This window comes from Neofelis nebulosa, chromosome 2 (assembly GCF_028018385.1).
Source record: "Neofelis nebulosa isolate mNeoNeb1 chromosome 2, mNeoNeb1.pri, whole genome shotgun sequence".
NCBI classification, from domain to species: Eukaryota; Metazoa; Chordata; class Mammalia; order Carnivora; family Felidae; genus Neofelis; species Neofelis nebulosa.
Genome location: NC_080783.1, coordinates 142,669,076 through 142,682,620, shown reverse-complemented (window position 1 = coordinate 142,682,620; position 13,545 = coordinate 142,669,076). Strand labels below are relative to the sequence as shown.

Genomic DNA, 13,545 nt, shown 5'->3' with positions numbered 1-13,545 from the left:
ACACTGAGTACTTTGTTTCTTCTCTTCCTCCTCTTTGCTTATTTGCTAGCATAATCATCCTTATTATTATGATTACACTCATACAAACACAGATAATAACATTTCCTTTTACAGATACCAGTATTTTCAGAACAAAATGTAGAGATAATATGTTAATGGTAGTAGATGATTATACTGCTGTCTTGTTTTTTATCATTAAATTCTTGATATCATGAAATTGGCAACTTAGAGAATATTTCAGTTTCAGTAGTAGTATATTTTGTATGTTAAAAAATTTTTTTCTTCCTATAGAAATCTGGTTAAGAAGTACTGTCCCAAACGTTCCTCCAAAGATGAAGAGCCAAGGTAAATTCTACACCTGTTTATTATTGCATATTAAAATTTAAAAAATACTAATATTTGTGTTATTTAGTAAAATAAATATGCTGTTAGCCCTTTATAATGATTTTTTAAAGTTTTAATTAAATCACAGTTTTATGAAGAAGGAACGACTGTTTAATAAGAATGAATATTTCAGTGGGCTCAGTTTTCTGAAATAGTTGAAGTATGTGGGACTTCACTTGAGTCACTTAGTCTTTCGTATTTTTTCCATACTTGATTCTGTAGTTAGCTTATTAGATTCTTGCTTTTACTCTTAGAGGTATTAAGATAGTTTGGCTGGTTGGTTTAAAGGGATAATGAAAAGGAATGAGGTTGTCAGGGTAATCTTGGAACTCTGAATAAAAGTTTGGGAATTAGTTATGAGCTTTTTGGTCTTAAACAGGGGTATGTGGATGGCTCTGAAATGCAGAAACAAAGAGACTAGACTTAAAACAGCTTTGTGTATAATTGTTAATTGTTAGAATTCTTAGGTTTAGTGTTAATGGAGTTCTGTCTGAGCTATTTGCCTTCAGCCAAAAGAATAGTCTGGCAGTGTATTCAGAGTAGATCTATACATTTTAATACAGCAATTCTCTTTGTTTCTCTCCTTCTCTCCACACACATTTTTTACCCTTATTTTTGCCCCTTCTTACCCCTCATTTGGTGCCAACTACAATGGCACTTTACTTCCATTCAGGATGTGGGCAGGCATACAAGCAGCTGTGTCCAGAGCTGATAGCAAAATTGTTCTGTAGATCAGCCATCGAGATGCATTTGAGTGGTATGATTGGCAGGTTCTGTCCTCGAGAGCAAGCATATCATCTCTGCACCAGGTTCAGCTGCCAGTCCTAGGAATCCAACCAAGTGGGCCAGTCACCCCAGCTCAGGCCAGTCACTTGGCTACTTAAGAGATTCCAGTATGCCAAAAGAGCCTGCAGGTAGTATTCTTAATATTTTTTGACCCCATATATCCCTTTATTTATAAATTAAGATTACTTGAAGGTATACAAACATATACAACTTGAGCTTAATATGGGATTCTTTCATACAAAGTTAATTTGGAGTTAGTAGTGAAGAAAGAGTTAGGTTGAGTAAGTTAAAATTTGTCAAGTGTCAGGCTGAATCCATACCTCACAAAAAACACTTGTAAAGAAAATAAAGGAAATTTCACCATTTTTTAATATGTTTTTGCCAGGTTTACCTCGTGTATAGCCTTTTTTAACATCCTTAACGAGTTAAATGACTATGCAGGACAACGAGAAGTAGTAGCAGAAGAAATGGCGCACAGAGTTTATGGTGAATTAATGAGATATGCTCATGATCTGAAAACTGAAAGAAAAATGGTAATTATTGTTTTTATCCAGTTATATATAATATGAAATATTTTCACATAATTACTTTGCTTTTCAAAGTAATGTTTGTTCAGTATAAGCTGGTTTTCTGTTTCACTCAGTTTCTTCTAGCCAAAATCATCTTAAGATGGTCTTGCTAATTTGTAATCTTTTTGGATTTAAGACCAAGATTTGATAACCTACAGCCCATGTGCCAAATTTAGCTTACTGTCAGTTTTTCTTAGTTCCCATGGGCTAAGAATGCTTTGTACATTTTGGATAGTTGAAAAGAAGATCAAAAGAATATTTCATGGTATGTGAAAATTGTATGAAATTCAAATTTCAGTGACTATAAATAAAGTTTTATTGAAACAGGCCCATACTTATTCATTTATGCATTGCCTGTGGCTGCTTTTGATTATATCAGAAAAGTTGAATATTTGTAACAGAGACCACATGGCTTGCAAAACCTAAGATATATATCTGACCCTTTATAGAAAACGTTTGTCAACCCTTAATTAAGACATATGTATTTTTCTAGAAATTATATCTGTTTTAAAGGTTATACTTACAGTATTCAGGTAATACCTATAAAATGCATTTGAGAGTTTTGCCCTACTAATAATCTCTTCCTAAGTCTTGATATCAAGTTATATAATTAGTACCTTAAAAAATTAAGCGAAAGCGTTTGGGTTTTTTAAAGACTTTTAGTATTTAAATGTAATTTTTTGTTTGTTTTATTTGTTTTTTGTTTTTTTGTTTTTTTTTTTCTTTGGTTATGATCTTCAGCATCTTCAAGAAGGACGAAAAGCTCAACAGTATCTTGATATGTGCTGGAAACAGATGGATAATGTGAGTTATAGTGTCTTCATGCTTAACATAAAATTTTATAGACTAGTTTAGCCCTAAATTCTCCTATGCTTCACATCTATTGAGTTGAATATTTCTCTATGTATTTATTCATTTTTAACATTGGTATAAAAAGAGAATGTGCATTTTATTATTTTTTTCTGTATGGTTCTATACTTATACCAACTCTGTAGTCTTCAGATATCTGTAAATGTTTAGGAAAACAGTTTTTGACTTTGCAGTAGTTACTATAAACTATTGATAACAGGGTAAGAGTAATGGGGATGTTAATAGTGATGTATCTTAGAAGACCATTTGACAGAGACTGAGAGGACTTAGATCGTAGTTGTACCTTTTATGATTTCTCTTGATTTCATCCTTAGAATATGAAAATTGAAGATTGTGGACTAGATTTGTGAAATGTTTCTTCCAGTTCAGTGATTCTATCATGAAAATGTTCCTAGTACTAGACTCCTGGTCATAGACCATTCAAATTATAGGAAAGAAAATACTTGATAGTATTTATAGATAAAATTATAAAAGTGCAATAATTATTTACTATAAAAACTTTCCAAAGGTACTTGCTAATGTGATTTTTCTTAGATATTCTGGCATACAGTCATTTGAAAAACAATATGTCTGCATGGAACATTGTTGTCTCCTTTCCTTAAAATTCTCCGCCAAATGATGTTCTGTAGTACAAGATTAATATTCTTTTTGAACCCTCAGGTTCGCAAGCAGCTTACTCTTTACTTGCGTATTTTTATTATGGACACTGTATTCCTTGAAAATGATGCTAAAAGGAGTTTTTCATGTTATGTTAATCAGTTTAGTTTGTAATTGTTGGGAAAGGGACTTTTAAGTTTGAGATGAAGAAACCTCGTGTATATATGTGTTTTTGGCCATTTTTTCTTGTTTTAAATCCACGTATTTAGGGGCGCCTGTATGGCTCAGTTGGTTAAGCGTCCGACTCTTGATTTTGGCTCAGGTCATGAACTCACAGTTTGTGGAATTGAGCCCTGCGTCGGGCTCTGTGCTGACAGCACCGAGCCTGCTTAAGAGTCTGTCTCTGTCTCTGTCTCTCTCTGCCCCTTCCCTACACGCACACATGTTTCTCTCTCTCTCTCTCTCTCTCTCTCTCTCTCAATAAATGTTTTTTTAAAAAAAACACATATTCAAAGCTTAGGTTAAATTTCTACTGTATGAATATCATTGATGTAAGATTCTAGGCACCAGTGCTGATTGAGAATTTTTAGTTCTATTAATAGTCTCTTTCATTTTTGTTTTCATTTTCATTCTAATTGGTTTTAACAAGACTTTTAGGGAGTGTTTACATTTATTAAATTTTAAATTACCTTAACTAGCATTCTTAGAATCTGCCACCTAATGAGTATGTATGTGTTTTCATTTGCACATAATAACAGACTCCTACACTCGTGAGTCATTGGTCCCTTTAAAAACTTGTGTTGACACAAATTATTTTTGTTATGTGCTGACTTGCCTTTAGAACAATTGACAGGGGCGCCTGGGTGGCTCAGTCAGTTGGGCGTCCGACTTCAGCTCAGGTCATGATTCGCGGTTCGTGAGTTAGAGCCCCGTGTTGGGCTCCGTGCTGACAGCTCAGAGTCTGGAGCCTGCTTCAGATTCTGTGTCTCCCTGTCTCTGCACCCCTCCCCTGCTTGCCCTCTGTCTGTCTCTCTCTGTCTTTCTCTATCTCTCTCTCTCTCAAAAATAAACAAACATTAAAATTAAAAAAAAAAAGAATAATTGACATTTAATAAGCAAAAGTTATAGGGGTCACAAGAAAGAAGCATCAAAACAAAATGTGGGAGTAATTTCTTTAAGACATTGATTAACAATACCATTAAAGGGGAGTTCAGCTCAACTCGTATTTATTGGAGGCATCCTTGACATGTACTGAGTCCTGGTACAAAAGTGAATAGTGAAAAAAGTGATTAGTGATGTAGTCCTTATTTTTGTGGAGCCTGTGGTCTAGTGAGGGAGACAAATATAATTTCTGTGGAATTTGTTGAAATATGTGCAGGATCCCATTTCTTCTCTATCTTGTTTAATCAAGAAAATGAAATTGTAAGATTATTAATATTTTTGAAATTATTGAGAGGAGATTTAAAGAACTGGGAGAAATAAGCTAAATTAGTGACAGAGTATTGAAAATTGAGGAAAACAGTTTAAAAGACAGTTATGAACCACAGGATAATGAAAATAGGCCACCCTGGTATTAAAGATGGAGGGCAGAAGAGAATAGCCTGCAAAGAAGATTTTGAAGGAATGGTGACAGATTAATATGAAAAAAGTACCAAAGATGCCAGGTCTGTTGGTTAGTGGGTTTAGGTATCAAACAGAGCATGCAGATTTATAAGAACAGGGCTCAGAAATGGAGCAGTTCCAGAGTTGGTCCATAGCTCAGTGATGTCACTAAGGCTGCTTCTCCTCTCTGTGTCTACTTTGCCATCTTGACCACGTTGGCATTTTTCCTCAGGCTTGTCCCCTTATGGTCAGCAGTTGAATGAAGCAGCCAAGCACCACATCCTCATTCAGTTGCATGCAGAAGCAGGAAGAAGAGGGCATTTCTTTTCTAACTGTTCCTTTTTATCAGGGAGGGAAAACTTTCAGAAAAATCCCCAGCAGACTTTGTAATGGGTGCCTTTGACAGGATGAGATTATTTAACCATGCTCCAGATGTGGCAAGGATCAGCTATTTTCAGCTACACTGAGAGGTGGGCTTTTCTAAGAAAAACTTTTTTTTAAAGTTTATTTATTTTGAGGGAGAGAGCATGAACGAGAGAGAGGGGGAAAGAGAATCCCAAGCAGGCTCTGCACTGTCATTGCAGAGGCCAGTGTGAGGCTCAGACTCACGAACTGTGAGATCGCGATCTGAGCCACAAGAGTTGGACACTTAACCGACTGAGTCACCCAGACACCCCCAAAACAAACATGTTTTATGCAAAGGATCAATAATCAGAATAGGAGCAGGAAACTAGAAGTTAGTGGAGTGGTTAGCACTTTTACATTTCTGAAGGAAGTCAGTTTCCAACAGTTTCATACCCAGCCAAATTTTATCAGTTAAAAGTGTTGGTAAAGTTATTTTTGGCCATGGAGACTTAGCTCCCACAAATCTTCTAGGAAGCTACTGCTGAATGTGTTCTAGCAAAATAAGGAAATGAACCAAGAAAGGGGAAGGTGTGGAATTGGGAAATAGGAGATTCAAATCAAAGGAGAGGTAAAAGGAATCTCTGATAATGGTGAAGGGAAATTGCAGGGTAACAGCTATGTAGTAGGTCCACTTTGGTGTAACCAATCCAAATTTCAATAATCCAAATTTCAATAGGTCAAAGCCTTTGGAAGAGATCTCATCAAGAAAGTAAAATTTATAGAATTCTGAATATGTTTGAATTAACTGAGGACAGATTTAAAAAAAAATTTTTTTTTTAACGTTTATTTATTTTTGAGACAGAGAGAGACAGAGCATGAACAGGGGAGGGGCAGAGAGAGAGGGAGACACAGAATCTGAAACAGGCTCCAGGCTCTGAGCTGTCAGTACAGAGCCCGACGCAGGGCTTGAACTCACGGACCGTGAGATCATGACCTGAGCCGAAGTCGGACGCTTAACCGATCAAGCCACCCAGGCGCCCCGAGGACAGATTTTTAAAGAACTGTGTAAACTAGAGTTGACTTAAAAGTACATTTACAAAAGTATGTAAAAAAGTACATTGAAAACTAAGCAAATTTAGTTTAGGAATTAAAAAAAAAAAAGTTTTGTTTGTTTTTTTCGGACAGCTCGGAGCCTGGAACCTGCTTCAGATTCTGTGTCTCCATCTCTCTGCCCCTCCCCCCAATAAGTATTTAAAAACTTTAAAAAGTATGCAAGAAAGGAAATATGGTATATATTGCATGGCTCTATTATGAGTAGCTTTTACCAAGTCGTAGCAATTTGTATTAAATAAAAAAAAATTTAAAGGCCGAGTTCTGGGCTAATGGTAGTCCTGAGACACCTGGAACAAACAGTAGGAAACCACTTTGGAGGGACATTCCCACATCCCACCACAAAAAATAAAAACAAGCAAACACCAAAAACAACCAAATAAACATATAAAACCAAACACAAAACACCGCACAAACCAAAAAGTCCTCTGAAGATGAGCTTATAATAAATAATTACAAAATACATGTGATTTTTTTTCTTACTAGCAAAAGAAGAAGTATATAATATTAACTCAGGCATGCCTATGATTTTTTTTTTCCTTCACAGTCTGTAATGTCTGATATTTAAGTCACATGGGTTATTTGTAATACTAAAATTTCTTTTCTACCTTAGAAAAAATTTACTTTTAGTGTGTAATTCTATACAGTGTACAGTGGCAACATTTTAAAGTTATTTATGAGGTAAATTTTATTTCTTAGTGTGATATTTTAATTTTTTAAACAGAGTAAAAAGAAATTTGAAAGAGAATGTAGAGAGGCAGAAAAGGCACAACAGAGTTATGAAAGATTGGATAATGATACTAACGCAACCAAGGCAGATGTTGAAAAGGTAAGAAATAATCCAAACTGACTTTGATATAAAAATATTATTACTTGCATGTGGAGGGTAATTGTAATATTTGTATTGGTATTAGATTTCTCCAAGAGAAACACTACGTCTAAATCTAAAATATACAAATATTTGTGTACTTCAAATCACATGTTAGTCGGATTATGTTTATTTTATTGTAATGTCTTAACTGCATTCAGAATGCATAGGAAAGATATAATTGCTATTGAGAATGAATTTCTAAACTAAAAAAAAAAAAAAGAATGAGTTTCTATCCTGTTCCAAAACAGAATAGGAAGTCTAAGGTATGTTGATGGGGTATGCAAATGGAGGTAGTGTGCTTCCCTAACTTGACCCAAGGCAAAACAAGATAAAAGTGTCAGAAGTATGTGATGTTAGTTAGCTATTTATGTTTTTGTTTCATTCATTCTTTCATTCATTTTGGAAAACTGAGCTGTTCGTCGCTGATTCTGGGCCAGATGTTTTATAACATAACTATTTGTAAGGATCAGCCCTTAACTACTGCTGCTTAGCTTTTCCTTCTTTGCTGTATGTTCTTTATCTTAGAACATTGGACATTTGAGAGGGGTAATTTTCTGCATTCCATTTTCTTTACCACTTAAAGCCATAAAATTATATAAAATTCAGATTACAATTATCTTAAAGTCCTTCTAGTATAACTTGTGAGGGTTTTATTTTTTTCTACCCTATTTCTTAATGACTTTTTATACCTCTAATGATAGTTAAGTCCCTTGTCATTGGAAATACACAGACTTAAGGCAGTTTGTTCTTTTTTTGATTTTTCCAACTCTAGCATTTCCTTATATTGATCCCACTGATCGCTGTGTTTAGTTTTAGTTTCTTTGAGGTACTGGGAAAGTATTCTGTATTTTCTACATAAAGCTCTTTAGATATTCATAGCAGATTCTCTGTCCCTAGATGAACCAGTGTATTTCTTTATTCTACTGAGGAAATGGCTTTAAGTCACTTTTCATTATGACTGTTTTCCTTTGGATACCTGTTAATTTGTCAGTATCCCACCTAAATTATGTTAACTTCCAGTTGGATGTAATAATCCAGATAATGGTCTGATCAGTCCAGAGTTTGATTACCTCACTCATTTTGAACACCAAATTTATGTTAATTATGGCCTAAATGTATATTGATTTTTTTTTTTTTTTTTGAGCAACCACATTGGATGGACTCCCATTGGGTTTATGGTTAACCCCATGTCTTTTCACATATGGTGTGATATGAGAACATGTGTCTCATAACTTGTACTGTTGGTATTTTAGATGCGTGTGTACATCTGTATCAATTATTAGACTTAACTCTGCGGTTAAGATTTTTGGACCCTGATTTTGATCATCCATATATTCATTTCCTTCCTAGCATCATGTCATGCACATAATGTGTTATTATTATTTGATAAAAATGTGGATCACAACAGTTGCAAACACTGTTGTATACATGGGAGGCTTGCTTGCTGGTTGACACTCCTTAAAAACTCCTTTGACTTATTATCAAACATCGATTGGAATACATAGCTTAGGTACTAGGCAAGATAAGGGACTCTAACTGGACTCTCATTTAACTTATGTTTTTTATTTTGTCTACAGAGATCTCTTTAGAGACTAATTAGACATTTTGAAATCTAGATAGAATATGTTAATAGTTTGACCTAACTTAAGAATTTTAACGTTTATAGTTTCCTTTTTATACTCCTTTGTTTGCAACCTCCTTACTTATTAGAGAATTAGGAAAACTTTGAGGATTTGCTTTAGGAACTATAGAGTAGAGGGATTCTCTTGTAATGACAGGTAGGAGAAAGGAACATAGTTTCAATTGAGCAATTACTGATAAAAGTTTTAAAAAAAAAAGTGAAGAAGGAGCAAGCCTATTACTGATCTTTCTAAAGAAAAGAAAGGCAGTTGCGTAACAATGTGAGTATACCATAACACTCCTGAACTGGTCACCTAAAAATGATTAAGATGGTCAATTAAGATGATATTGTGTGTTTTACAACAATTAAAAATAAAAAAAAAAGTTAATGTAATATTTTAAAAAAAGGCAGTTAAGTATGAAGCCCACAGGGGGGCTTCAGTTGTTCTAGTTTCTAGCTTTACACTCCTCTATGCCCTGCTGGAACCTTTGCCCTAGGCTTTAGGAATCACAGCCAGTGACTTAGAACAGGAGCCGTTTCGCCTGACCATTGTGGGTAGGGAATAATTTGGATTCCTCTATTCCATCATAGTTTGTGGGAACAGGGAGAAAGGGGGAAGAAGTAAATGAATGTGTACTTAAGGTCCCAGAACTTCAAATGTATTTTTCTGTAGAAATACTTCAGGCTATGGTGTTTAGTTTCCATAGTACTTAAGTATTAGAATCTTCAAGTACACTGTAGATTAAATTTTTTTTTTGTGGGCTTCTCTATTATCTTGGCTACTGTGTATTTCCACAGGTCAGTTTGTTTCTGAGTTCAGAAGAACTAACTTGTGGACCTACTGTTAGAAGGTTAGAGACTACATTTTGTAGAAAATGGAATTAGAACAATAAAGTGTATTAATGTGTTTTACAACTTCCAGAGCACTCTCATATAACATGATTGGTTCCTTGGAGCACTGTGAAAAATGGAGTTCAATTCTTACTTTTTTTTCTTATTACTTTAGAGTAATTGAGAAATTTACTTAGATTCCCCTCCAATAAATCTAGAATTAATGATTTTATGTTAGTATTCTAATGTTCTTACCAATGTAGATGATGCTGATGTGACCTATTCAAAAAGCATTTCTCTAAGAGCTTGAGATGAACAGAACTATATTCTAAATAATCATTCCTGAAAGTACCTTTGGTTTTGTATAGAGACTGAAATCATTTTTGAGTATTACCATATCCAAAAATCATATATTTAATCATTAGTGTTTCACTGTGGTTCTGAGTTGCATATAAGTGGATCATGTTTTAAATGTTTTACTATAACTTGTTAACTGTCTAAAGTATTTCTATGGTGTTTTTCGTCTTCTGGTTAAGAGCATACTGTTGCAGGTCAAGCCATAATGTTGTCATTTGTTTAATTTTAAAAAAGTCTGGATTTGGTAAGGAGAAACTTTATTTGAACAGATTATTGCAAAGGGAAGGACTGTTGCAAAAAGAGAAAAGGATTGCTGCAATAGGAGAGTGCTCTGTCCATAAGATATGCAAGCATCTCCTTAAATTTTAAATGATATTAATAGTTAGAAAAAGTCTAGGTTTAGCATAACTTTTAGAAAAATGAATCAGGTTACATTTTGTTGTTGTTGTTATTTGTGTTGGTAATGATGTGGACCAATTTGTCTCTAGGCCAAACAGCAGTTGAATCTGCGTACACATATGGCTGATGAAAATAAAAATGAATATGCGGCACAATTGCAAAACTTTAATGGAGAACAGCACAAACATTTCTACGTAGTGATTCCTCAAATTTACAAGGTAAAGTTTAGATATATGAAATTAATCTAGTTTTAGAGTTGGAAGAGCTAGTCTTTTTATATGTGAAACTTTTAAATTTGAGGCATCAACCAGGATGTTTCTAGATTCACTAGTCATCAGGACTAGTGATAAGAACTTCTTTTATGATTATAGATTTGAAAAGTAAATTTTTCCTAACTTTGAAATCACGAATTTTCCTACTGAATAATTATTAGTGTAATAAACAGTCCAGTAAAACAATGACATTTTCTAGATAAATTTTAATACTGTATCATTGAGTATTAGGACATAGGGGGGATTCACTGGAATTGTTCTTGGTAAGCTGCTTACCTAGAATTGGGATGTAGCTTTTTGACACTATACCAGAGTTACTGGCATTACCCCAGGTGGCAGAAATAAATCTTATGAAATGTATTTGCTAGCCTGGTTTTTGCCTGCTTGTCTTCCTAGTTGCCAGATCATAAATGTAATTCAGGCCGTGAGTTTGCTTACAAATTCCATCCGTCATCACTTGATGATAAACAGTTGCCAAACAGCCTGAGGTAAAGACCCAGAATTTATATGAGGGTTAAGTTATGTTACTGCTTATTCTAGAAAGAAGAGAAATTAGAGTAAAGGGATTGAAAGAGTGTTGAAAGTAGTATCTGGGAGAGCAGAGCTTATATGGAAAGAGTTGTCAGCCCAGATATATTTTCTTTTTCGTTGTAAGGCAAATTAGCAGTACAAAGGAAGCATAGTTAGAGAGGGTGGCCTAGAGTGGGTATCATATTCCAGTCATTTAATCCAGAGCATCTAGCCTCATGACTAGCATCTAGTCATCATCACTCAGTGGTGCTTTTCTAGGCTCTCCAGCCAAGCCATTATGTTCTGGGGAGATCAAAACTGTGTTTTGTGCTTAATCCTTTTGTTTGAACCTTGCTATGGAGCAGTCTTGCCATTTTTTTTTTTTTTCAGTGTTTATTTATTTATTTTTTTTAAATTTTTTTTTTTTCAACGTTTTTTATTTATTTTTGGGACAGAGAGAGACAGAGCATGAACGGGTGAGGGGCAGAGAGAGAGGGAGACACAGAATCGGAAACAGGCTCCAGGCTCCGAGCCATCAGCCCAGAGCCTGACGCGGGGCTCGAACTCACGGACCGCGAGATCGTGACCTGGCTGAAGTCGGACGCTTAACCGACTGCGCCACCCAGGCGCCCCTGTTTATTTATTTTTAAGAGAGAATGAGTGGGATGGCGCTGGAGGGTGGGGATGGGGGGGGGGTGGTGCAGAGGGAGAGAGAGAGACACAGAATCCTAAACAGGCTCCAGGCTTTGAGCCATCAGCACAGAGCCCAATGTGGGGCTAGAATGTGTGAACTACGAGATCACGACGTGAGCCGAAGTCAGACACTTAACTGACTGAGCCACCTAGGTGCCCCCAGTCTTGCCATTCTGTAATGCTGGGAACAGTTCCTTTGTGAAAATGTGGGTGTCAGAGTAAATCCACAAGCTTTGGGAAGTAGAGAGGAAAAGCTGGTATAAAGGCTGTGGGAGTGTGGGGACTTGAACAGTGTAGCTGTGTCCTAGGAGAAAAAGGTTAGTAGTGTCGGCAAATATTAAGGGGTCAAAAATGCCTGTAAGTTATTTGGCTTCACTTGTCATAGCATAATTCTTAGGGGCATGTGCCAGTAAATTTTTGAATTGTGGGGAATTCCATTGTATGTACCACTTTCACCTTTTGGCTTCCTGTTTTCATCTTGTATCCCCAATCCTTTGATAGTTACTGAGCAGTAGACTGACTGGTAGGTCTGAGTACCTGTTGGTATTCAGTCAACTATGGATCCTTAATCCAGCGAGATCTTACCAAAGTAATCTGAACTAATTTAAGGACTTAGAACTCTCAGATTTATATATGTTACAGGCTAATTGCTTAAAAAGAAAGGAAAAAAAAAACCATCAAAATTCTGTTTTCGAGTGCAGCTTTTCCTGGAAGCATAGACAACTGCTCTGACTGAAGAATGGAAAGGTGGAGGTGGTATGAGGTAGGGAGCTGGTAGCCTGTTAGGGGATCCCTTTAGAATATTTGAAAACCAGTGTCACTTGGTTTAGGATGTGCTGAAAGGCTTGATTTTTTTTTTTTTTTTTTCCCTTGTGTTATGTAACAAGTCTCAGGTTTTAAGTACTGTAAGACTGTTGAAAAGGTATTAACAACAGTGTGACTGTTAGTGTAGAATCCTAATTTGGGGGGTGGGGTTGCGTCAGAATGAAAAGAAAATTTAATATTCCCTTTTTTAAAAAAAATTCTGATTATTAGCAACTACAAGAAATGGATGAACGAAGGACTATTAAACTCAGTGAGTGTTACAGAGGATTTGCAGACTCAGAACGCAAAGTTATTCCTATCATTTCAAAGTGTTTGGAAGGAATGATTCTCGCCGCAAAATCAGTTGATGAAAGAAGAGTAAGTGCTATATAATTATATTTGAATAAATGTATTTGGTTTGCATATGCAGTTTCAGTTGGTGAAATGAATTGGGAAAGGGGTGAAGTAATTGATGGGTAGCTGATTATACTTTATATTCTGTAGAAGTCTGGCAATAGATTGGACTGCTTTGGGCTTTTTTTTTTTTCCCCCATGTTTATTTATTTTTAAGAATGAAAGAGAGCGTGAGCAGGGGAGGGACAGAGAGAGAGAGGGAGACAGAATCCGAAGCAGGCCCCAGGCTCTGAGCTGTCAGCACAGAGCCTGACATGGGTCTCAAACTCATGGAATGAGAGATCATGACCTGAGCCGAAGTCAGATGCCCAAACGACTGAGCCACCCAGGCACTCAGTGGACTCCTTTGGGCTTTTAAGACTGTTCTGAACACTAAAATTCTAGTTGTTTTGAAAGAAAATTTTAATCCTTCCTTTTCCCCTGACTAAATTTTCAGTTCTACTCCAAGAGTATAACACAACCTGTGAACTGTAGGTTACAAACTGTGTTGTACTCTTATTCTAGTGAAAG

The 13,545-nt window shown here is 35.7% G+C and overlaps 1 protein-coding gene across 5 annotated transcripts in view; it reads left to right on the top strand.

The window, feature by feature from the left end:
- Nucleotides 1–13,545, top strand: part of FNBP1L (formin binding protein 1 like) — a 122,769-nt gene that overhangs the window by 85,211 nt on the left and 24,013 nt on the right. For all 5 annotated transcript variants that reach the window (XM_058716527.1, XM_058716523.1, XM_058716526.1 and 2 more), the window contains 6 exons: nucleotides 292–345; nucleotides 1,556–1,703; nucleotides 2,481–2,543; nucleotides 6,988–7,092; nucleotides 10,432–10,560; nucleotides 12,853–12,999. In XM_058716527.1, the coding sequence (XP_058572510.1) occupies nucleotides 1,638–1,703; nucleotides 2,481–2,543; nucleotides 6,988–7,092; nucleotides 10,432–10,560; nucleotides 12,853–12,999 (510 nt within the window). In that variant the 5' untranslated portion in view covers nucleotides 292–345; nucleotides 1,556–1,637. The remainder of the gene's footprint in view (nucleotides 1–291; nucleotides 346–1,555; nucleotides 1,704–2,480; nucleotides 2,544–6,987; nucleotides 7,093–10,431; nucleotides 10,561–12,852; nucleotides 13,000–13,545) is intronic.